We start from the raw sequence: 26,912 nt of genomic DNA on the forward strand, positions 1-26,912 counted from the left end.
GAGAACCTGAAACTGTCAAATTTTAGGGCACTGTTACTCAAAAAGTACCTGAAACAATCAATGGACAATCATAATAGTTACAGATTCATTATAACTGTTAACCCAATTAATTGACAAATGGGAGCGTCTCTAATCGTTGCAGAATATTCAGAAGCGACAAGTGCCAGTGTGCCTTAAAAGATGGGAAGTTAACCACGACCCCCGAGATGCATTTTGGCAAGAAACATCTAATTACAAAGCATAACTTGTGTGGTGCACAAACGTGCCAATGTCAATCACACTATATGTTTACTTTATATTCTATCTAATGCAGCTATACACAGTGGTAATAGGTCATCACATTTATTCAAATAGCGAAGATCGGTGGTTTTGATTTTAAAACAGAGATGACGTGCAGCGTCGAGAGAAAATGAAGGATTTTTGCAAGAAGAGAAACATGGAAAAAACAATCTGCATAAACAGGTGGACATAATTTAGTGCAATGGTATGTAAAAGGGATGAGATGAAAGATGGACACAAACAGAAACTCTCGCTAAAATCATGTTGCTGCTTAGCTCCTCATGAGAAGAGTAATTTGTCACCCGGTTTCCAATTTTTGAGGCCCCTCGTTCTCTTGGATATTACTCTCCTCCTATGCTGAGCTCCTGCCAAAGGCAACAAACACACACATTCATTTGAATTTCCAGCTGCTCCCCGCTCTCTGGTATGTGCTGGGGAGATCACCACCAAAAAGCAATTACGATACTTATACCACTGTTTCCATCAAAAAGTCTGAAAACATCTCGTGCACATACACGCAGACACGACAGACGCAATTTGTTCACTATAACTGCTTTCATTTGTATAGTTCTTCCATGAAGCAGGCATTGCTGCACACACTAAACACACAAAAATAATGCAGACATGTTTGTTTCACTAGTTATTTGCCTCATGGCCGACAATAACAATTACTTTGTCATTATCAGTAATTCTGTACATTCATTTGTTGAGTTAATTGATGAATCGTTTGTTCTATGAAACGAAAAGATTTATTTATTTATTTATTCTTTAATTCATCAACAGTCCAAAACCTAAACATAATCTCTTATAGGTCAAAAAATGAATACAAATCTGCAGATTAAAGAAGGAGAAACAGTGAATATTTGGCATTTTGCCCACACATTTTTCAACTAATCAATTAGGTGCTTCAAATAGTCTTATATCATTCACACTGGCGACATAGCTCCTCTCGCTAATCTAATATTACATTGTTTTTTATATAAAAAGCCACACTCTGGCCACTCGGGGGCAGCACAACAAGATGTCATCACAAGCATTATCAACCTAGCCGAAACTTCAGATGACGAATGCGTCAGCATGCAGTTTCCCAGGTTACTCACAGAAGATATGGAGCAACATGTTCATTCATTTGGAGTTGACCTGACAAAAGAGTCCAAAATTCAGTCACTTCCTAGCTATGTTTTGGTCTCCACCAACTACTTGTAGCAGCACGTATCTCTTTAGCTGCTTAATGCTCCACTATGTGCAGCAACTAGTCACTAACTCAGCATGCAGGTTGGTGCTCAAACCAAAACATCAAGCTGAAAGATGCTGTACTAATACTACGACCAAGTCCAAATTCATGTGCAGGTGATGCGCCAGTGGTCACTTCTGTCACCATGATGACGAAGGACACCTGATAATGGTTTGACAGTGAAGGTCACCTGACTATTGATCTGCTCACTAAGGTTAACGGGAAGTATTGGCATATCACCTGCACACAAAAATGGGTAATGGCATGACTGTTGCAGATTGATGGGGTTGTTTATCGTAGCAACTAAAATTAAAAAAAAAAACAAAAAAACAAAACACCTTGACGTGATCAAACTTTGGCCTCAGGTGAAGAGCGGCACTTATGAATGCCTGAGAACCGAGAGTCAGCAGATAACGCACAGGAAGGAAGCACATCACCCGCACGTTTGAAGCGATGACATTCCGACTAGGAGATTTTGAGTTGTTTGGGTTTGTGCAGTAGCTGGAAGTTTTCTCTTGGCTTTACGTTGTCAGAGACAGATGGAGCCAGAGACTATGTTTACCCTGGTCTCTCAGCTTTGATATGCAGATGGGAAGTTCACAGAGAATGAGTGATGCTCTTGTCTGGCTGCGCTGCGTCGAGGCCAGAGAGTAAACACACAGTCCTTAATGGTCAGGAGGTGGGCGCAGTGACTCACACGCAATTGCGAGGACGCATTGATTCCCCTCATTTGCCATTCCATTTTACCTGGATTGACAGTCAAAAGTTGGTGCTTTTCCTGCCTGATCAATCCGGTGTCTCGAGACAGCAGAGGTCATGAGTGAGCAGGCACTCGGGTTCTGGAGAGCTCTGACACGGAGAAGGGAAAGCTCTGATGGACTTTATTGTGTGATTCTGTCAATCTCTGCTTCCTCACTATTCACCTGTGCAGTAAAAAAGAGAACCCTGGCTGTGTGAACTTTATGATGAATATAGGAGGTGCACATGTTTTTGTTGAAACCAAAATATTTGAATATTTTCTGCCTATTGAACGCAGTCAGTTAGCTGAACTGGTGGTCTTTTGGTCTTGCATGCGTATCTGTCCTCATTCAGATGAAACTCAAAAAAGACATCTCCATTAGCTTCCCCAACAATTCTCTGTCTCCTTTTGAATGCAATAGTGTGACGAAAGGATGTGGAACAAATAGCATTAGCTCTATGATGTTGCCTTATCTAGGTCATGATATAACCAGCCCATCTCTGAGTAATCCTCTTGTGGCTGACACTGAATGAAAGGAATAGAATAATAAAGCATTCGATTGAGATGTCAAAACAGTCTGGCAGAATGCTATTGGGGTGGAAAGCAGGGTTTGATAAGCGCTGATGCCTTTGTTTAGGCAGCTGGGAGGGAAAAGATGGACGTGTTAGCGCAGAGCTCTGCTTATATTTGGGAGCGTTGGGGTTTTCCCTATTCTCTCTCTCCCCTCTCTCCCCTCCCTCTCTCTCTCTCTCTCTCCCTCTCGCTCGCTCTCTCTCCCTCTTTTGCTCTTTCCCCATGCTGCCTCTCAGACAGCTTTGATCACAGTACCCTTTGAAGCAGTGTTCCAAAATGAAAAACGAGGAGAAAGCAGAAGTCATCGCAAGTTCACGCCTAAACTTCCTGCAACTACTTGCAAAGTGAACATCTTCATCACAGCCGAAAGCTCTGCAGGACCTGTGGAAATTATTAATGAGAAAATAATAATCGGACATGAATCATTAAAGCCATAAATCATTAACTGCAAGGCCGTAATCTGTTGTTGCCATTGATAAGCGAGTGCAGATAAACATCCTTGAAAGACCTCACTGAACATTTTCTGGCCTGGACTCTGTCTCTTTGCAAAACAAGAGAGCAAAGCAGCATCCTTGGTTTTGCAGTTACCCAGGATGATACAACAGTATCAGTTACATCACAGACAGGTAAATCTTAAAGGACCAGCCATTTCAGGAATTACATTTTTTTTCTTTTTGTTGGACTCACAGTGAGATGATAAGATCATTATTAGTTTTATCACCATCTGGTTGCAGAAGATTATTCTGGGAAATATTTAGCAGACCAGATACAAGGATGCAACTGTAAGTCCAGCTGTGCCAAACGTGACAATATGCTATAAACCTCATTTCAAACAGGAGGGACTCATTATTTCTGAGTGATCATCAGATGAGAGATACGAGTTTCCGGCGATTAGGCCCCATCGTTATGTCCATTATATTCTAAGAGGGGAGGCTGAATAGGACCCCCCCCCTTCCCCCCCTGAATGGAGCCTAGACACTGCAGTGGTGATGGGATGGGGATGAATGGTGTAAGATCTTGATGTGACAAGGGCTCCGAGAGTTTAACCTGGACGCAACATATGACGAAGTGGAGCTGAATGGGCTGGACGACGGTCGAAACAACGTTGCGCTGAAATGAATGAACTCGTTTAACTGAAATGAATGATTGGTTTAACTGAAAGAGTTACCGCCCATAAGGTTTTCCCAGTAGAACACTACTTCGTAAAGAGATCATGATCAGTGCTATTCAGAGCAGCTATTTGCACTTTTTAATGTTTTGGCTGATCAGTGTTTAGCGTCAGACAATAAAAATTGGTCAGCCGTCAGAGATTTTTCCGGACCTTTGCGACGAAGCAGCTGCCCTTTCAAAGTCTCCGGCTGTCTGAGACCATTGTGGACAAACAAAGAGCGGGACTGGTTCGTGGCAATACGAGATTTGCATATGACATTTGATGATGATGTCAGTTTGGATTGGTTAAAACATACTGTTCATAGTCTATACAGTTGCCAAGTGGGTTACCACTCAGTGAGTTACTGGCCCATTTATTGTAATGACTGCCTTGACGCTGTTTCAGCTACAGCACAACAGAAAGAAGCAACCACTGTCAGCCAAAGGAGCTGAAGGGAGAGTAAAGATGTGGGACACATATACGAAGGACGCCACGAGAATGCTGCACCTAAGCTGCCGCCTCATCAGTAATCTCTCCTGACAGGCCTCTGTGTTATTTAACTACTTCTTTGAGATGATTGAGAGAGCGAGAGATAGAGAAAGGATAAATAAAAAAAAAATTAAAAAAAAGCAGATAAAAGAGACGAAGATAAAAAGAAAAAATTACACCCGAGGAGCAAATAAAGGAGATATTACAGCCTGTCCTACATATCAGCTGTACTAATGACTGCTGGAGTTCTCTCTGTAATAACCTGAGTAACCACATCACCACAGGGGTACTACATGAGTTTCACCCCAACCAGCTGAGACTTTTGTAAGTCTGAAAAATGTAGCAAGTAATTGTAATCGTGCAGTGTGGTTCAATTTAGCACCTGCCTTAATTACAAAAGTAAGTCTGAGCCCCATAAATGAAAGAGAGGGTTCGGGGAGTTTTACCAAAGACTAGGTGCAGGCCAAATTAGCTGTGAAACTAACAAATGAAGGCAATTAGCCAGCTAGCCCCGTGTCTGCCTGCACAGTTCTAATTGAGAAACCAGGCCAAAGACTATCTGGAACAACTCAACAGTTGCTTTCACTTTTTCCTTAATCTGTTTTTACTGACAATGGGCCACATTTAGGTGCAGCTGATAAGAGTAATTGCACTGGGGAAAGCGTTTAACAGAACCTCTGTCTTATTCATCGTTGCTCGCGTTTATGTAACACAGTGTGATGTTTACCAAGACAACAGCAGATGTATGAACAGCAGAAAGCCGTAACAGCTTGATATTAAAAGGAATGATTTTCCCATTTGAACCAAATAATTAGAGCGATCCAGCAGCCCCTCTAGTGAGCACAAGAAGGTAGTGTGTCCCCTCAGAGCTGCCATAAGGCAGGACTTGCTGTTGATCAGTCCATAAACACTGTGTCTCCATGTCCCATTTGTTACTTTCTTGTCAAACCTGCAGAGCTTGGCGAACCCAAAACCCTTGGTTCAGCTAGTGGCAGTTGTGTTTCTTTTCAGTGGGACATTGTTGTTATTGACAAGGTTTATTAGCTTAGTTTCCTCAGTGTAACTTGCTGGATTCTGAGGCTGAACACAGCTGACAGACAGATGCGGTGCTGAGACAAAGATGCTTTTGAACCCAGCACGGGGATTTATGTTGCCAGGAGTCAGTTTGCTCAGATGGGTGAGACAGTCCGAGGTTGCCATCAGAGTGACAGTGGGACTCTTTTTTTTTGCAGGTATCGTGTGTAGTCTGTCTGGCAGATGAAATAATAAATGGCCAAATGGTCAGGTGGGCACATGCCAAATTAATTATTATTACTGAATTATCATAAATTAATAGAAATCAAAAAGAATTAATTACTGTACGACCTATGTTGCCAAAACCAACGTATATAGAAACTTTTATGCAAAAGTTTTGTTTTGCCTCAGCTGTTATGACATTGAGAGATTCACTGAGTCATGAGCAGAATCTTTTTCTCTCACTCCTCCGGGGCTTCATCCAAGCAGTCCCCAGCGATCTGCCCACGACTTCTGCCTGAAAAAAAATACACAGACAGTGGTCCTAAGCATGGCTAGGATCCGAAAGCAGCATACTCCCCAACATAACAAGCCCCACGCTTTGGCTCCTGGACCAGACAAAAAAAATCAGGTGGTTCAGTGCTGCAACCAAGACCAGCAAGACTACAGAGACGCATCAGGCCCCTGCTCTGCTTCAAATGGAAGATGGAGGAGATTCAAACCAGAATGGCAGGAGGAGTTCAACTTGGTGGACGACCACACCGAGACGCCTCGCTAGCAACATGTCACCGGAAAAAAGGGGTTTTTTGGACACGCATAAAATTGCTCACTCGTCGCTGGCCAGGCAAGTCGCACACACAGCGCTGCTCCACAGGCACACCACACACACCTCTGGGGCATGGAAAGATGACAGTTCAAGGTCCAGTAGTTGTTTCGTTCAACCGCGATTTTGTAATATCAATGACAATAATGGCCCTCAAAATTAAGTATCGCATAAACTCACAAACACATTATCTAGCGTGGCAGAAAAGTATGGCGAGGAGAGACCGCAAGCCTGAGACGACTAAAACTGGAGGAATGGCAAGAGAGCAAATAAAGAGACACAGAGGAGAAAGAATGGGGGTGTAAGTGAAGCGTAAACAAAGAGGACAAGAGAGGAGAGACGATGATGAAGGGAGGTGGAGCTGTGAGGAGATGAAGAGAGATGTGGATGGAGAGGATCAGACAAGGATGTAGGATCTTAGAACGAGAGGAGGGAATAGCAGTTCTGTAACTCCTGCAGATGACTGGGGAGGCCCGAGAGATCTCTTAATGTGATGCAACGCCTTCTCCTCTCTTGTCTCTGTTTCTTTTTCCATTTGTCTTCTTCTCTGAATCTGCGGCTTTGGTGCGCTGTTGGTGAAGCATGCTGCCCTAAAAAATAGTACAAACACGCCAACACAAAGACGTCCGAAAACAGCATCTCACCCCGGCAGTAGCCATCCATCTCCTCGTGGCCAATGCTACAGAAACAGCCGCCCAGTGGCACCAGCCAGTCTCCATCCGCGCCGCAGTACAATTTGGGCGTGTCCCTCTCCTCCGCGTTCTCCACACAGGCACCCCTCACCTCCACCAGCGAGGACGAGTCCATATGCGGCACCGTGTCAGGAAAAGCCGCAAGGTTCCTTATCGTCGCTGGGCAGCGCTTGTAGAACACCTTATGTGAAAGAACGGGAAGTTGAAGGTTCTGCCAGTCTTGAGAAAGGAATACAGCTGACAAGATCGTGGCCTGTTGTTCATGCAGACATAAGTCCCACCACGCTGTTCACTGACCTTGACGGACACAAGGGCGATGCAAGCTCCCACGTCCTGGAAAGCCAGGTAGAGGCCCTTAAGTGTCACCGGGCCCACCTCCCTGACCTCGGTATTGAGGCGAAGAACGCGATCGCCGAGATCCGTCTGTGTGAAGCTCTCGTCCGCTGCGATGGTGTCCACCTTAAAGCCAACAGGTAACACTTTATTTGCACAGGTCACTGCTACTGAGGAATAGCAGAAGCACAACTGAGAACTCAAACACTGATCTGACAAATAGGGATGCAGTTTCATGGTTGATGGTTCATTACAATTATATAAAAAGTGACAGCAATCATACCAAGTACAAGGTATTGAATTCTACTGTAAAGGTTTTTGTTTTTTAATGATTAAATATAGGACATTGTGTTAGAAAATCTCATATCATAGCAACCCTGCCGATAACCAACCTTGGCGTAGTCAGTAGGCCGAAACCGTGTGGCTGCAGGGAGCGGATCATCTGTCTGCAGGTAAAAGAGGTTGAAGGTTTCCTTACAGGTACCAGACACCCAAGGGATGGAGTTGCAGTCTCTCAGTGTGAAACGCAGCTCTACATATACCTGTGTTAAAACACAGAAAATAGATGCAATGATCGCAAGCTCACTGTGCTACTAATATAGCTACTGAATGTTGTGCAGTCTGATACATATTGTCTGACTAAATTAAGTCATTTCTATACTCGAACTGATCCCATTGGCTTAACACAGGTTTATCTCAGGACAAGGACCCCTCAGCTGATACAAATCAGCTACTTCTACACATATTGTACAAAACCCAGTTGCTTATTAAACTGGGCTTGCGTTATGTGTGAAGGGAAGTCAGCAGCAGTTGTCAGCATGGTGAACGTTAGCCCACCCTGCAGTTTCTCCGGTGGCTTCTGAGGTGAAGGGTTTGTCAGAGTTGCTTGCTCAATACGTTACAAAACATTCCATTGTAGCTCAAAAGAAATGTCCACAAACTTTTGATAATAATAAAAAAAGATGAAAGGCCATTACGTTTCAATAATGCGAGGTTAGTCGACTAGTTATTGACAGTAGCTTGCCCACATGATTGCATGAAGGAGACTATCGTCAATGTCTTGTAAATTAAATGCTTTTGACAAACTGAGCTTTACTAATCATACGTTGGAATTTAAGTTCATGTGTACTTTCAGACACATTCAAAATTCAATTCAAACAATTTGGCGGCACCCCTGCAGTAACTCTGAGGGCCCCCTCACGGACCTCCTGCTGAAGACCGAGGACCTAACATTTCTAATAGAGGTCTAAATGTCAAAATAATGCTTTATGTTGAGATGTCATAGGAATATCAATTAAGTACAAGCAGAGCATGATGAATTAATAAGTAATCATGATAGGTAAAAACATCACATTATTTAACCCAAATATCAAGTGAAGAACTACAGCCAACAAGGTACAGTGTGTGTCTGAGGAAGTGTGATGTGGTCCAGACCCTCTGTGCAGCCTGCCGCTGGATCCATCCAGACCGCAGCCAGTTGTTCTGGTTTGGCTCCATGACGTGGCAAACCTGGAAGGTGTGGATAGGCCTGTTCTGCTCATCCATCTCTGTGATGGCGTCCCACTGTGAAAATACAAGAAGCAAATATGGGCATATGTGTGAGTAGCAAAAGCCCACAACGTGAAAGCATCAAAAACAAACAAGATGTCTGACAAACAGTATCATTAAATCCTTTCTATAGCGAGCACCAGTAGTTTTCATCCACAAGTTATTTTTGGAAAGGATCGGCTATGCTTTATATTAGTATGTACTAGGCTGCAGATTAATCATAACGATATGATATGGAGATTATGTTATGTTAAATGTTCAACCTCCGTTGCATGTAGCAAGACTTCATTTCTATAGAAACACGACGTCTGAGTGACACCGTTAGTTTCACTGATGTTTTCAAGCTGTTGCATCAGCCAGACTCCCTCATTTGCCTGCTCCGCTTTAACGGTGTGATGATCAGAGCTTCAAAAGCCCTAATTTTTATTGACAGATCTTCTTTCTCACAATTCCTGTGGCAATAAATGGGCAGCAGAGATCGTGTCAGTTACACAGCCGGACATGTAATTATAAGTCAAGAGCATGAGACAGCGCTACGTGATTCTGCCCTAACTGACTGGAGGAAATGACAACATGTAAAACATTATGGCTAAGCTATTACATCAAAATGGAGACAAAACTGTGGAGGTTGAGGTGCTATAAGCATCTATAATAATTTACATTTCGCAGACACACTCTCTCCCAGATCTTTCTAGTGTCCTGTGACACAGAGAGGATCTCTGTTAGAGAGACAAAGGTGGGAGCTTGTTCCTCCTCTGTAGCCTCACAGAGACCAAACCCTCATCAACGATTCTGAAATTTCCATGGCAAAATGTATCACAAAGTTGCAGAGAGCAGCTGAATTTATCCCGGGACAAACAGGAACAAACAGCATAATTTACGCCTCTCTTCCATCAGTTTCTGTTTCCTTGTTCTATACTGTCTAATGTTTTTGTCACATATACGAGACCTATGAAGAAGGAAACATACTGAGAGCAAGTACCAGTTATACAAAAGTGTTAGGTGACATTTCGCAACATAACAAGTTAAAAAGGATCCCTTGAACTCTCCCTGTAGTGTGGACGATGGATTTATGGGATGCTGAGGGCTACCGGAAAAAAACAAAACAAAACTACTGTCATGATTCAGTGTCTTCTTCTTGTTCTGATTTAAATTTGATATTATGCCCTCTTGTGTCGCTTCTTGCTTTTCAGTTTCGCCTGTGTGTTTTTTCCCTCTCAGTGTTCTTCTGTTCATCACCTCACCTGTCCTTTTCCCTCCTCACTCACCCGACCTGTTCCTGATCCCGTCATTAGTGTGTCTGTGTATTTAGTGTCTCCCCCATCGGTATGTTTGGGTTTTGGATTTCCTGTTTCTCGTTTGATTTGAACTTTGCTTTTCTGTTGCACTTTATTTAACCCTTTTAGTTTCTACTTTGTTTTCGTCCTTGTGACTCATTTTGGTTTGTTCTGATTCTCCTGGTTTTTTCCACTTTTGTTAAAAAAAAGCTTGCCCTTTGTTTCCCCCAATCCTGCCTCCTTTGTGTGTCTGCATTGGGTCCTCAACTAGTTTCCCCCAACTTAAATTGCAACAGCTACACACTTTATCTCAGCCACATCTGGAGAAACTTTTTAAAAATGGGAAATCAAATCAAATGTTCAAACGTTGACTTCCAGATTTGAAGGCGTGCTGCTGTTCATTTAAAGACTTCCAAGCAGGAATCACATTTTCTAACTGCTCTCCGGTGGCCTGCTCGCTGTTCTCACACAGTGCTACCTCCATGGTTACAGATGATTTCCAGGTCCAGAGATTGGAGCATGGAGGACATCAGAAAGCACAAGTAGGTGAATGGAAAGCACTTTGACTTCTTATTGCATTCACTTCTCACCCGGTTAATACGCACATTATGTAATTATATACCTGGGGTATGGGGTCAGAAATTCACGGGGTGCTTAAATGGTAGGAAATTTGGCCTTTTTTTCTGTAATGACTGTACTTTTATATCACACAAATGAATCTGCACACAGCGCAGCTGCACAGTCCTTAGTGATGAATACCTTGAACATGTCACACACAGGGATCTAATAAAGTTAGATGACGGACAGAACGAGGTGAGCCAAGACAACTGAGGTAGAGTGTTCTCTAATATAAATGATTAAACAACACTTTAACCTTGACTGGAGTGCGAGCAAAAGCAATTACTCTTATATTAATTACTCTATCTAAATTAGCTCTATGTGACACCCAAGGGCTAAATGATTAATCAATCATAATCACATCCTCTTTCATTTGGAACTCCAGCCAGCCAATAATACCGCGCCCGCACCTTTATGATGTTAAGTGGACTCTGAGGTAGTATGTAATCAAGCACATATCATAGCTATGGGAAATATCCAAGACAAATGAGGAGGACTTTTGAATGGAGAAAAACATCTTGGTTTAAGGTTCACCTCCAGCTTGTGGGCTGAAGAAAAGACAAATCATGGTGATAAATATTGCATATGAACTAATGTGGAGGAACTAGGATGTGGAGTGTAATTGGTAAGACACTCCCCTATACTACATCTTTCCAAAGTGACCCGGGCTGATGTCTGCAAGATGAACAATATGTGTGCAACTAGGGTACCTGCTCGAGGTGTTTGAGTTTAGAGGGTTTGCCAAAGTCATATGGTTTAAAGGAGCTTCAATGGCATGGTAGTCCATGCAGTAGTTGTCCGGATACTTCAGACTCAACCAAACAAAATGGTCGACCGACTGCAGCTTTGCCGACAGCATGCCTAAATAGCCTATCTAAGTTGAGACATTCATTGCTGAGTTCACCAAAGTGAGAAACCCGACTGGTGTTGTACGACTGCGAGGCCTCTGCAGTGCTTCGCCTCATGCCATTTCTCATATTTTTTCATATATTTTTTTTCTTTTGCTATAAAAGTGAAAATACTTCAGAAGTCATAGAAAGGAACCGTAAGGTTTAAAGGAGACTCTCGCACTCGAGAGGAGAGGACTTTCTCTAACATACTCAACATACTCAAATTCCAACTACACATTCTGTCATTTCACTGCCCTCTTTCCAGACCAGAAAAAAGAAACTCGGGTGTCTTTAAAGGGTGCGATGCTTTCTGGTTTGCATAAGATCAGCATTAAGTAATTGAAGTTCCATTATGCATACAAACAAGAGAAAATGGTAATTTGTCACTCTCTGTGCCTCAGTATTCTAAAATGCCCCCTTGGGATGTGGCATGGTTCAGAGCAGAGAAAACAAATGCAGACCCCGAGTTTGAAAGATGAGCTGCAGCCCACGCTCTCTGAGGCAATCAGATATGCACCTACTAATCGCTTTGCCTATTAGCCCCGAGCTTCGCAGACTGCAGCAGTCACAGACCAGGTTTACTTTAGTACAAAGGTATAGAGCAACTTAATGCATTGAGACTCATCCTGTAACATGAAAGTGCATTTCAAGGTTTTCTGAAACTGGCCGGTGGAAAAAAAAAAAAAAACGCTCACTGTTGACTTTGTTTAGAGGCTGCCCTGTGATGATATACTCTAGATCTGGACAACTATGGATGATGCAGAAGCTATCCTGGGCTTAACTTCCTAGTTTGGCATCTTGACCTGAGAGTTTGTGAAACATTTCCTCACCTAATCCAAAAAGCAATTAACACACTTCATCTCAACACAATGACACTCAGACCGCGATTAGACCTGCCCTGACGAGCTGTCCTATTGACTTTTGCTTGTTCAGGTGCACTTTCTCCGGGTGCAGACGACTTTTAACAAAGTTTGCAACGATTAATGACTACGTGACTTCGGCGTCTGCATACAGATGGTGATTTGGAGGAGAGAGTGGGAGGATCCAGGAAGACTTCATCATTATTGCCAAGTAGATGACCATTTACTTCAAGGGTCTCGGTCCCTCTTCACACTTGAAGTGGACAGACTCAAAGCAGCTGCTGAGTTTACATCTAGTCCTCACGGCAGCCATATTAATGTACTGGAGTGGGGCTGAGTGGATTGGTACTCTGGTATTTCTGCTGTGTAACGTCCTTGAGAGTGGAAAATGATTATCTGGGGTAACTCTGGGCAAACATACTGCGCACTTGTGTTGTTCAGAGACATTTGGATGTTTCTTTTTTACCTGTAATATCTGTTAAGCAAGTACTTTCTTTCATTCCTATGACGGGAAGCTCTGAATCACGTTGTTTTGATCACAATTTTCCCTACTGGCCACCAACGTTAGCTTTGCTTTGGGGCTAATATTAGCCCGTGCTCCTACCCCGACCGTGTGGCCTGATATTAAGTGCTACAAAGATACCAAGAGCTGCAGCTGTACTGTTGGACCTTGGTTAAATTTGGGGCATCATATGCAATCAAAAAGGAGATAATGTAACATTAAAATACATCAATGTAGGAATGTAGGACTATCATGGCCAACTCAGAAATTAGGATTTCATTGTTTCATCCTTGTAATAAAGAGAGGCACTGAGTCCTGTAACCCTCACTTTGAAGGATGCCTTTGGAAAAACAACTTATCTTGGAGGGCCATGTAGCCCTAACATGTCATCCTACCCCTCTCCAATCAAGAATCAGGTTGCCTTATCCCTGGACTGGAATGCACAGAACAGAGAGGTAAGGCACAGCGGTAGGAGGAAGGGTTGTGTTGGAATTGGGCGTTTGTTGCATTTGCCAGTTGTTCAGTTTCTAACCGTACTTCTTATGACAATTTACTGTTTTTTTACTCCCCCACCAGCTTCAGGTCTGCACTGCGCTCCTGCCAAGAATCTGCCTTAAAAAAGGTGCCATTTTTATCGCTAATTTGTTGCTCTTAGACCTTTTAGTAGAGCTTTTTGCATTTGACCATAACAACAGAATGTGATCATTTTAATAAATTATACCCACGTACTGACATTGGGCAATTACTTCCTTAATGTCTCAGTAACGCAGAAGATGGGTGACGCTGGGGGTGAATACAAGACTAAATATAGAGGAGCCTTTTCCTCACTGTAGGTGGAAGTGATTTTGAGTCATCCATGTAAACTCTCATCACAAAAGCTACAGACCAGTCATGTAAAGATGAGAACCTCCGCCAGCTTCATGGTCAGAAGAGCCACATTAATCCTGTAGCCTTACGATTGATAGCAGCCATAATCAGCTGTTCATGAAAATTCCTTTTAACACCTGAAATGTCCTGTTCAGGAAGGATAGGTTCAATAACTTTTAACTACCTCGTGTCCTCCTGCAGGACACCAGCACTAGAACTTGACTTGACATCCACTGCCATATGAAACTGTATTAATGATACTGCATGAACATAAAGTAAAGGTTAACAGTCACTTTGGTCATTTTCGTAAAATAAATCCATTTGATAAAATATAATATAGGCACACACAGCACAGGAACACACTGCTGGGATTACTCAAGTCAAATTGTAAAATATGTTGCCTCAGGGGGCTCAGTGTTCATTTATCATTCACACCTGCACTATACACAACTACAGACAAACACCTGCTTATTATGACACACACTGATGTTCCTTGATCTGCTGCGGCCACAGCGATTATTACGTCAGGAAAAGGAGTCCACGTGTGGAGCAAGGTCTGGAACAGATGGTTAGGTAAAACAAGAGCTGGAGACTGCTGTTTGTGTCCAGTGTGAAACCCAAAATAAACAAAATGTAACATAGGTACATTTAGAAATGATTTAAATTGAGTAACTTAGTCATGTTCAAAGTGCAACAACTTTTGGTCGCACATGCAACCAAAAATCTGTAAAGTGCAACTAAACATTTTAATTTGATGTACCTGCGCACCTGCACTTTAGCGGTTTATTTTTTTTATACAACTGAGGTTGTTGTGATTTAAATGAAGACAAAGGTGTATTTGCAGCTTTATTCCTGTTTACAATCATTTACATAAGCTCTGCATGCAAAAAATATAGCACTGATATGCGTCGGCCCAACGTTGGAGAAATCACCTGCATTAAATGACAGACGAAGATGGATGTGTGTGATTATGTGTACAGCAGGAGAAAAAAAATAATGTGGAGCTCCCCCTTGAGGTGAAATGAGTATCGATGTTTCACACGCTGAAAAATACATGAGGCTGTTGACAAAGCCTCTCACGCACACCTGCCTACACTGCACAGATAGAAACTGTTGTGCTAACAACAATGGTGGAGGCGCTCAAACTGGCCAAGAGATGTGAAGTTTTGATTAAAACAAGACAATTTGTCATTGTCAGACTAAAGGGAAGAAAGAGAGAGAGGCGTTATGAAAATATCATTAAATCTCTGTAGTCGTGATGAATTATTGATTCCATGTGAATCTGGGTGGTGCCGATGTGTTTTTTGTTCAACCAATTAATGCCGACGTCGCTCCCCATAGCAAAAAGAAAAAAAAACTGTGTGCAAAGGAGGAGAAGCTGTTTCAGTATTGGTATTTGGCCCTGAAAATATCTCAGTATTTTCTTTCTATTTATTGGTTTTGCTCCAAAGGATTTATTACACTTTTAATAATAGCCTGAAAGCGCAAACAGTCCAGCTACCGCCCCGTGTCCCGAATTAGACGCAACATCATGGAAAAATGATTGTTGCTCGGTCCCATTTGTGAGAAGGGAATCTACAGCAGCACCTCTTCAGGCTCTGCCCCATCTGAACCATATTCTACAATTAGATAAAATTCAATCTCCAGATATGTTAAAGGCTTGATCACATCTGAATTCATCGCACACAAACACTGTCACATTTGATCTATGAAAAAACATCAGCGGAGACTATTGTTTCAGATTAAGTCTGGACCTTTTTGTTTACTGGACTCGGTGTTGTTTGTGAATTCTTCGCAGTATTGTATTTGTAGTTAAGTGTGCGTTCTTCATGAATAGAGTTGAGATAAGTGTGTACACAAGTCATCACCAAAAACTTTAGGACTGTAGTGTTTACATGCTGTTGTAAGTATATGGTGCCCTTAATCATTTTTTAGGATATGTTTATTTAGGATATAGAGTAAGCCGGTTATTCATAATAACATTATCCAGCTTTCAGCCCGCTGTCTGCTGTTCGCTGCTGAAGGCGTGTAAACAACTCCTCAACATCTCCCGGGCCTGTTACCTCAGGAGCTCGTTGTAAACCCACTTCAACTCAGACACTTCAGGTAAAATTACGACAGTGTTAAAATACTTTGTTGTTCATTCAAGATAAATGATAAAAGTACCATCAAAACTGCCTCTGCATCAAAATAATCCCTGTGGATGATATATTATGACTTTTTTTTTTTTAGTTTTATAATACTGATGCAATGATGTGTAAGCAGCATTTTACTGTCGTAGCCGGTTGAGACAGAGCTAGTTTATCTGCTGTAGACACAGTCGGGTCAGATAAATCTGAGATGAAATGATTATTGGGACTGAGAGGAACAAAACAATAAGTTCTGCCCCATAAATCAGTATTCAGTTTTTTAAAAATCTAATCTTTTCTTATCAAATCTGAATAATAATGGACAATTGGCTGGAAACATGCATTTTAATTTATATTTTTTAATGATAGTGGTCATCAACATATTTGTTGTCCCAGTTTCCCCTTTCACCATCAGATTGACTGAAGCTGGATCAGGTGTTCACCGTTTCCATGCCTCAGTGTCCCTGATTCTTTTCATCTCACGTGTTCTGGTTTCTCAGAACCTGAGATAATGATGATGATTCGGGTTTCTACAATGTTTTTTCAGCACAAACATGTACACAAAAAAAAATAAAAAATCTGTGCGACTCTGAAAAACTGATTCCAGAAATGGCAGCTCAAACTCTGTCTTAAACTGCATGAGTTTAAAGTATAACATCAGCCCATTAGATCTCTTAAATTGGTCCTGCCGACATTTTGATGTTCTCCAGAACTAAATGACTCGATTGAACCTTTATTTTGCCAGGAACATTTCCACTAAAATTTAGAATCTCTTTTACCGGGGAGTCCCGGCCGAGACAGCACCATATCATTGAGTGTCATGTGTGAACACCTGTGTTCCACTAGTTAAATACTGTTGGATGGTCTGTTTCTCCTGCATTCCTGTGGCTGCTCCACCTGTCCTCATGTCTCCTTTGTGTTCGTGCTTTCTTCTCTGTAGCTTTGGATTTGTCTTCAGCTTTGCATTTCTCTTTAGTCTTTTCTTGGACTTTCCTTTACCTTCCTTTTTTCGTAAAAAAATTGGCACTTAACACTCATTCTTTGTTTCTTACCTGCCCCTTGTTATGCATTTTCTGCATTTTGGTCCTCGACTTTTTGTTCATGTATAAAAAGCTGTGCTAAAAGTTGTGTTTATTTATACCCATCGTTTATACAGTTTCTCACTAGATGAAGGAAAGCCTGCCAGCTACAACCCCTATTCCACAAACAGTAGGGACGTTGTGTAAAATGTAAATAAAAACAGAACAAATCAGCTTCAGAATGAGTGCACATTTACGTAAAGCAATAACATTTATCAATGTGAACATAAAATATCGTTTTTTTTGTTTGTTTGTTTGTTTTTTGCCTTTTTTAAATTGAATACAGGTTGAAAAGATGATTCTTTTGCACCTGAACGCTATGTTGTCGCTCAGTCACACTGCTGCCACTGTTCATACTGCATTTCAAAAGCCCTACCTCCACCCTTGCATCCACCCATAGGCTCTGAGTCTACTTTACCCTTTATCCACACTCCCTGTCGTGCTGTGCTTGGGGCTTCCTATTGTTGCCGCCAGTCTAGATGCTAAACATCAACTGTATACATACAACAACAATACGTCGAAGTATGGCATTGAAATGCTGTTTGATAACCTTACAGCCACATTTATACTAAATGTAACCATGCAGACGTTCGACATATGGGCACTGAATGCTGTCAGGAAGGTTTTTATCTCTTGTCTGTATCGACCTTCAGTAAGACAAATCTTAACTACTCCAGCTCAGTGGCTTAGATTTTGAAAAAATAGATTTTTGTTGTATGTTATTTAATTTGTTCACTTGTTTGAGAGGTCATATCTGACACAGACAAGACACTTAGCGGCGAATATTCGTATTCCAGGAAATGCTTATGTCACTCACCCCATTGACAGGATATGTCTTCCAGTCCAGTTCTCCTAGCACTGTCGTGGTGTCCAACAGGACCACTAGAGAGAGCGGGGTGGTGAAAGAGAAAGTCATGTAAAATGGAGGAGAAAAGTTGGAAGAGTGAAAGCATGACAGTACAAGCACAAAGAGTGACAGCAGAGAGCAGACAGGGGAAGGGGGAGAGTGTGCGAGAGAGGTTGGACAGTGAATTTAAAAAGAAGAGAAATGGAGATGACAAAATGGGAAGAAAGCAGACAATAGTTATCAAGCTGTCAATGAGGAGCTGGCAGAGCTGTAAAGCCCTTATCAGATTCAACCACCTATGAAATAACAGCTCTTAGGAAAGTCCAGGACAACAGCAACACTAACACAGATCCGCCCTCCGTCTAGGTGAAGTCTGGAAGATTAGTACTCTCCTTCTCAGAGGTCAGGAGTTTTCTGCGCTACATGACATCAAAGATGAGCCAAAGATGAATAAAGGGGAACAATGGAAGGACTGTGGAAACTTTCAGTATTCAGAGGGACAGCGTGTAGTTTTAGGAAAAGAAAGTCAAACTCACACTTCTAACTGCGTACGATATAAATGAGGGGATAATGCAAATGAAGGAAAATAACCTCCCCAGAACACCATCTGAAGCTAGAAATGTGGCAGGGTCCACCAGTATAAACACAGTAACATGGTATGAAATTGTGTTGTCCTTTAAGGTCAGTTTCATTATGCGGTTTATTCACTCACGAAAACTAGGAGAGCTTGTTTATTGAGTTTGTTTAAGCATCAAAAAAAGTCAAGTCAGTGAAGAACTTTATCAAAGCTACACAGTGCACATTAAAGTAAACAAGATGCGACTCCATTAAAAGTAATTTGAGACTAGTGCTGACAGCATGCCAACTGTACGAATGGTGACAACCTTCTGAATTAAGTAAAGAGCCACTTTGAGGCCATCAATATCATTTTGTCGCTTGATAGCAGCCAAAAATCCCAAGGATAGGATGATTCGGCACGTCACAGCGTAGTTTCAGTTCCAATTATCAGTGTCAACGCAGGAAGAAGAACTATATGTAGTGAGGTGATACCAACAGTGTGGAGGCTGGAGCGGTGGGATCAGCATGTGGTGCACTTGAAGTAGACTGTGTTGTCGCTGCAATGAACATTTTTCAAAGCCAGCGTGTGCGGCTGGGGGCCCAACTTCAATAGTTGGATGGCATAGATGGATAGATAGTTAGATAGCACTGATCAGACTGCTTTAACCTTAGTCTCGGACAATGTTGTGGCTTGTTTGTATTTATTTAAACCATTATTGATCACTTGGGTGGTGCCCGACATGTTCAGGGTATAAGCTGCTGGCTCAGAAGCAGCTGAAGCAGCCGATGTTCGCTGGTGACTTACATGTGAAGTACAATGCCACCTTAAAATAGGCATACAATGGCATACTTATACCAACAGCTGTATCAAACTACTGCTTCCTATGGACTAAATCTCATCAGGGTCAGTGAACCGATAAGCATGTAACATAGCTTGCAAGTAAGTTGTATTTGGTCATTGGTGAATCTGTTCACCACATCATCCACAGGTATGGAGCGCCGGCAAACACTCTCCTTGTCACCTAGGCGATGGGTAACCTGGGGCCTCAGTGGAGAGCGTTTCTGAGATCTAAATTGGTGTCAGAGAAATGTACACCTGAAGTTGACGCGACGGGTGGTTGTCAGACTTGCTGCTGTCATACTGCAGGCTAGCAGGCTATCTTTTTTTTTTTTTTTTTATTGTCCAGAAGTGTACACGTATTGCATCAGTCCCTTCATTTCAGTCCAGTTCTCCAGGTTGAGTAAGAGTACATAGTGAAGAGCACATAGTTGTTTCTCCAGCTGTTCCCAGACCTTTGAACAGCTTCTTCCTCCGAACGAAGTCATTTAGCCGTTACATGAAATGTCATTTTCTTTTTTACTTGAAAAATGGATTCTACACATCGTTCAGTTATGTTTAGGTGATTACATTAAGGGTGACACTCACACTGCAACTTCAACCATACTTGGATTTTGGACCAGTGCAACAATGGCCTGCCTTGTCAGACTTGGGGCATTTCTCAGTTTACACACCTTACACCTCATAAAGCTGAAAAAGATTACTACTAGATCTATTACTATTACTGTTACTATTTTCTTTTTAATCTTTTCCCCTTGTTATGCCTAGTTTCGCTACTGCTTATGCAAGATCACTTCTATACATCGACCGAGTGATTGTTTCTGTTGCGCGAGCATGTTAAAAACCGACTCTCTTTATGTGCGTCCATGAGCACATTGTGTACATGCAAGTGTAACAATCTCAAGCTGTCTGCACTCTGGTCACGGCTCTGGCATGAAAAGAGTCATTATCAGGCCCTTGCTAAGCCCCCTGAGCCAATTTGATATGATGAATGTGCAATTTCCTTTGTCTCCACACAGCCAGTTAATTACAATCTCTATCAATAAAGTGCGTCCCACTTCAGTGGTCGACATTACAGACCAAAGAGTCACATCTTCAGACGACCTGTCACTCCAGTGCACGGCAGACTTTGCCAAATCTGGACTAATTTAATGGGGTTGCCACTGTTTTAAGAACAAGTTAGATAACCGGCGAAGATACACTTTGGTGAGACTAAATGAACCATTTCAGTATATACAGAGACTTCATTTAGCCTTGATCCCCTGCTGGTAATTAAGGGCTGAATTATAATAAGATGGCCTTGTGTCTGTTTAAAAGGAGGACAAGAGAGAGAGGAGGGGGAGGAAGACTGTGAGACAGACCGAGAGAGACAGAGAGATATTGATTTTTGACTAAATTAGAAAAGCAATCTTTCATAATCATGAGCAATGTTCCATACCATGTTTGACAGCTAAAAACTTTATTTTCCATTCACTGTGTGTCTCGCATACATGCACACACACACACACACACACACACACACACACACACACACACACACACACACACACACACACACACACACACATATAAGTACATACAAAGTAATGTAGTCATAAAATGATTAAGTTCCTGTAACTACCTTTGGAGCCAGGAAATAACAAATGACCCAAGACCACAATTCTGAATTTGATACACAGATTTTCTCACTCACAGCGCACAGACACACACACGCAGACACACACACGCAGACACACACACGCAGACACACACACACACACACACACACACACACACACACACACACACACACACACACAGACAGTATTTATCAGGAGGCCAAATCACATTACTCCAGTCCGGCTTTTATGTCTGGAACGTAATAATCTGCAGCTGTCTAGTCTAAGTTTTCCTGACCACAGAGATATTATCACATTTTCGAAAAGGCGGTGGGCACAAATAATCTAAAAGGCAGCAAATTGCTATTAATTCATTTGTGATATGTTATTGCAACGATATTGCAGGTTGAGGTGTTCAGTACGTGAACGAAAACATCTTTAAAACTGAATCCGCAACCTGAACTGAGCGTATGAGTCATTATCGTGACGGACTGAATGAGCTGCTTTTGAGCGCCGAGGCTCCCCCTTCCACTTTAATTACCAGAACTGATTTTTGAGATCTGCTAAAACTGATGCAAGTTGCTGTCCTGATTTTCTGTGTTGTTTTCTGTGTAGAAGATATCTCCAAACTAAGGTCATGTAGAGGTGGCCAGCCGTTACTAGCTCGCTCAGTAGAAAACCTCATGTTACGTTATGGCAGGTCGACGGTCCACCTGTATGTCTACTTCACAGACTTCTGTGAGACCAAACAACATGTGGAGTGCTGTAATCATTGCAGAACTGTTAAATCACTAATCCATTAATCAAGTTGTGTAACTCATGCTATTACAATAAAAAGCCTCCTAAAGTACAATATCATGTATAATATCATGTCTTCCTTGGTATTCCCACAGCCTTTATTAAGCTGTTGCTTTCAGGAGACTGCTGTTTTTTTCTGAAGGTTAACACCAGACTAAAATCTAGTCTTGTGCAGCCTCAGACAGTACATAACTTCTCTGTAAGATGCTCAAGAACACTCAAAGGCTAAAAAATAAAGTTGGAATCCTCACTTATATAAAGACCTGGGCTGACATCCACCAGAGACACATTTCTATGAGGGCCCTTATGTTTTCTTTCTTTCTTTCTTCCTTTGCAGTTTTCAAGATGTGGGTTTTTTTTTTTTTTTAGAAAGCCTTTGGGAGTTGAAAAAAAAATGTTATCTTCTCTGATGATAATAAAAATCGACTGGAGCATCTTAATTCAACAGATCGTGGCGCAGATGATGCTGCATCCTCGTCTTACAGTAACTGGCTGTTTTCTACTGTTGTGTTGGGATGAGATTTGGTCCCTGCCATTTATCAAGAGGTAACATGAAAAGATTCGATACTTAAAGCCTCTCAGCTGTAAACAGTGACGTATAAAATGTATTGTCGCTATCGTGACTGCAGAGATTTTGAAAGTCTAACCGGAGGGTGAATCCACAATGGCTTCACGTGCAACAAGATGCTAAATGAGCATGTAGAGCATGATGGTTTGAAGCTTAAGGAAACTGAATTTGATAAGTTGCGAATGACCACATCTTGTCATTTCAGACGGCAGAACTGATGATCTGTCTTTGATTAAAAAAAAAAATACCCGCTGTTTCTGACATTACTGAGGGTTTGGAGTGGTAAATCTGCCATCGTTATCATCAGAGAGTGGAATTATATTAAGACTTTAACTCATCTCTCATTTTCTCTTTGTCTCATTCAAGTGATTCACATTCATTAGGAAACTCGCTCAGATAAATCCCTCCCGGCGAAAAATATATTAGCTTGTTCTTGCTACATTTTAAACTCCTCACGTTGTCATTTTTTTTTTTTTTTTTCAAGTTTCCCTGTGTTCACTCCCTCCCCTTCGAGCCTGTCACCACCACAGGCAGACAGGCATCCTGTGGGGAGAAGTGAACACACACACACACACACAGAAAAATGTAGTGAAGGAGACTTCGACATTTGGCTTGTGAAAGGGGCTTCTGTCGTCTTTGAAAACGTGGATGGTAAACATTAAACATTCAAGAAGGTATATCAAACAGACCTCTGCAAAGTGCAAAGTGGAGGATGTCAAGAAATGATTAAATTACGGCGACCATTCGCTCTGTTTGACTTACTAGTACACCTGAGGGGACATAACGTCGTTACCTACTCTCACTTACCGTTGTCGACTGCACACAAGGCCCATGTGACTGCAAATATATCATGAAAAGAGGGAAAATACATGTACACATTTGGTGCCAAACACTGCGCATCATAACGCTATTCACATGTTTCATGCAAGTATAAGACAAGCGTCCATGACTAATCCTTTTGGGACTGTGTTGGCCGAGCTCCATTATATTTTCATCCATGAATGTGTGAACTCATCATGGAGGCAGAAATAGGCAACTCAAACGCATCACTGATGCAGACAGAACCTTTGTAGGAATTGGAATTTTTACACTTTAAGGGTGAATTTCAGTGTGTGTTCATTATTAATCAGAAAAAAACATCTTCTTTAATCCAACACTGCCCCTGAAACGCCTCATCAGTAGTCTCACCTTAGATTCTGTGACTTTGTGACATCTCACTACATCACCATGTCACACATCTGAATATGTAACGTCTATTCACACAGTAGAAGTGAAGCTAACTGGAAGATGAAACAGGGTAGAGCTGACCAGAGACAATGGTGAGTGGTGCTAGCTCAGGTGTGTGTGAACTGACCAATCAGAGATGACTAGGTATTCGGGTGACCTAAATTAAAATTATGAACCTGAAAATGAGCATAATACGTCTCCTTTAAAATATCGATGTACAATATGGACCGATAAACGCTAACTTGCTTCTCATGACCAATACTGATCATTTCACATGTTTGTATTTCAAAAAGAAGTTCCTTACACATCATTTATACACACCTGAGGGTAAGAAAGGTGAGCATATAGTGACCAAAAACAGATGGTCTACAGTTCCGCTAATATTTGTAATGTCAGAACTCAACTCTTTCCTCCTCTTTGAAACTTTGCAGCACAAAGTGCGCTGAAACTGGACAAAAAACATCCACATCGGCGACAACATGTTTGGGTCTCTGGTCTACACTGCCCGGCTCTATCCAGGCGAGGCAGTTCGATGTCATGAGAGGGTCAACAGCGTGCAGCATTTGTTCTTTCGCGTGTGTTTATTGAGGGATTGCAAAACAACTTTGGAGGAGCGTGCTGCCACCTACTGTGCAGCAGTAGATGCTTTACTTGTTCCAACAGGAGATCAAAGAAATTTGGCTTCATATTATCGGCTCCATTTATCGGCTGTAATTTTCAGCAATGCCAATATAAACCTAATAATATAATAATTCCCAATAAAGAGGAAAAATATACTGGCCGATTTTGTTGTACATCCCTGTACAGACCTCTAATAACAAAAGCCGGCACATGTACATTTCTGCCCCCTTTTTCTGAGGCTGTGAATGTGTTTACATTTATGATTTTGTACAATTCACAGTAAGAGTGACATCTTTTCAGATGGTGTTGGTTTAAGTAAGTCTTGATTGAGATTACAGATAAATCACATCAACAGGGACATCTCTTTTTTCAACAAGAGGAATTTACTTTCTTACTTTTGTTTTGTTCCTGAATTTTGAGACTTAACATGTATAAATATATATTTTTCTAGGCAGAGCAGACTGACAGAGTCACTTAAACATGATTGTCTCTGCCAAAGATAGAGACTGACATCTCTTGGCTCAACCAGCAAACTGACAATTTGGCGCACAGTTCCATTCTGTCGACGCATCTTTAAAATTGTATCTTGGCCAAATTAATCCAAATGTATTTTGACAGAGTTGATGTAAAAAGTAACCAAAAAGTTATTATCACTCTGTCAGAGGATTGCGAGCTATAGGTATCAGGTGCATCTCCTGGTTTAGCCAACGAATTGAAATGTAATTGCATGCATGCAGTCTGTGCATGCATGTAATGAATGTGTTTTCTGTCTGTCTGACAAATTCCATATAGGATAGATTCGCTGGCAACCCCTGCTCGACACAGGAGACAGACATACCAGGTCTTGACATTGGACAGAAACCAAAAATACCTGAGGAAAAACACGTCGCAGGCAAGACACGTGAAGGCATCGCACTCTTTCAGCATGCTTATTGTGTTTCAAGACAAGCTATGTTCACCGGTTTGACACTGTATGTTTGCGGTCAGTAGATGAGACGCGCTGTAAAACATGAAGTTAGATGCGTGTCAGTGTGCATTTGCGTGTGTTTACGCAGAGCAGAGGATCAGTGATTGTTGGAGAAGACTTTTAAATGGTCACATCTGGTGAATTCTTTGCTCCGAGTGTGTGCAGTGACTCTCACCTTGGTTTGTGGTCCCCGGGTCCGACAGGATACTTTGAAGCAGGAACAAAAACACACAGTATTTCCCAGCGGAGCACATCGTTGAGTCAGACAGGAGTGCGCTCTGAAACTAAAACGCTGCACAGACTCCGAAATAGGTCCTCCAAATGGAAAGGTAAGGAGGTGTCATGAAAGAGGCGACTGGATTCGTCCCGGTGTCCAGACAGGTGGGGTTTGAGGGGGGTCTCACTCAGGAGTTGTTGATTTCTTGTTTTCTTTCAGCCGAGCATTCCGAATCCCTCCGTGTGGAGACGGGCAGACAGGCGGGCTGAGCGACCAGCCATTGCGCACAGAAACCTGGCGACGCGAGCTTGGATCAAGTTCAACCAAAATTTAAAAATAAACGGAGGAGTAGTAACCTTAAGGCGCAGACTGTCCCAGAAGTGTCCAAAAGCAAAGTTCCCCGAAGATTACTTGGAGGCAAGCTCCGTCTGTTTGTCTCTGTCCATAAGCGAGAGAGGCGCAGGGAGAGAAAAAAGGGGGAAACCCCGGACTTCCCGCCTCACTTACAGCCAGTGCATCCCTCACTGTGTCTGCATATATCACTGCATCTCTCTCTCTCTCTCTCTCTCTCTCTCTCTCTCTCTCTCTCTCTCTCTCTCTCTCTCTCTCTCTCTCTCTCCTTCCTCGGGATAGGAGGGATGATCTGGCGCAGGCAGAGGAGAACAAGACTACCACGACAACCCGATATTTAGGAGCTGCGTGTCCAACTTGGTCTTCTGGTGATATTTCACCTCACCTCTCATTTTACATCATGTTAAACGCGCAGAGGGAGGCAGGCGTGTTTTGTTTTTTTGTTGTTTTTTTTTCTCCATCAGACGTTATTGATTCCTGGGGTTGGGGACGGAGGGGGAGATGGGGGGAAATATGAGGCAATTTATTAAAGTCGTGTGTCACTACTGTGCTATGATGTAGGTTATACCTGCATTGGATAATGTTGTAGGGAATAGTAATGTGTCTGGGGCCGATTCTATTTATGGTGGCAGAGGAGGAAGGCGGGCAGACAAATAGATAAGTTGATATGGGGCATGGTGGGGTTGAATGTGTGTGCACACAAACACGCACCTTTCTTTTAGAAATATAATAAATGTGTTAATTCTGCAGCAAAATCTCTTTAAAAAACGACTAGACCTTCGTTATGTGTTTTCTTTGCGTGTGTACTAACATAATCCCAGATGTGCCCAACAATGGTCAAACCCAGAGAAACACAGTACTCAACAGAGACTGGTTGTCCCCCCCGTAACATAATGTAGCAAACACCTGAAAACACCTGGATCGCTGCTGCAGTCAGGTTGGTAAACAGGCGTGAAGATAAATCCACTGTCTAATCCCAAAAGTTTCAGCGTAATCTGAGAGCTCTCCTCCCGTCAATAAACGATTCCATATCGGAGAAGAATCTGAAGTGACTCCAGATGTTGATTCTCCTGATTGTCTGGCTGTGATCCAAGCGACTCTATGCAGTGGCTCTTGCCCCTGCTCCGTCCAAACCTTGACCCAACACAGAACAAACATCTTTTGTTTCGATAGAGAGCCCCATAGAGGCAGAAGTTACATTTAATAAGTTTACATGCAAATGATAG

The 26,912-nt window shown here is 42.2% G+C and overlaps 1 protein-coding gene across 1 annotated transcript in view; it reads right to left on the reverse strand.

Moving 5' to 3' along the window:
- LOC119018279 (ephrin type-A receptor 6-like) overlaps positions 1-25,855 on the reverse strand; it is a 52,765-nt gene extending 26,910 nt beyond the window's left edge. The window contains exons 1-6 of the mRNA XM_037095812.1: positions 25,294-25,855; positions 17,914-17,978; positions 8,761-8,889; positions 7,719-7,868; positions 7,291-7,452; positions 6,946-7,174 (exon numbers count right to left, since the gene is read on the reverse strand). Coding sequence (XP_036951707.1) covers positions 6,946-7,174; positions 7,291-7,452; positions 7,719-7,868; positions 8,761-8,889; positions 17,914-17,978; positions 25,294-25,372 — 814 coding nt within the window. The 5' untranslated portion in view covers positions 25,373-25,855. The remainder of the gene's footprint in view (positions 1-6,945; positions 7,175-7,290; positions 7,453-7,718; positions 7,869-8,760; positions 8,890-17,913; positions 17,979-25,293) is intronic.
- Positions 25,856-26,912: the final 1,057 nt, after the last annotated feature.

The sequence above is a fragment of the Acanthopagrus latus genome, chromosome 4, assembly GCF_904848185.1.
Source record: "Acanthopagrus latus isolate v.2019 chromosome 4, fAcaLat1.1, whole genome shotgun sequence".
In the NCBI taxonomy this organism is placed as follows: domain Eukaryota; kingdom Metazoa; phylum Chordata; class Actinopteri; order Spariformes; family Sparidae; genus Acanthopagrus; species Acanthopagrus latus.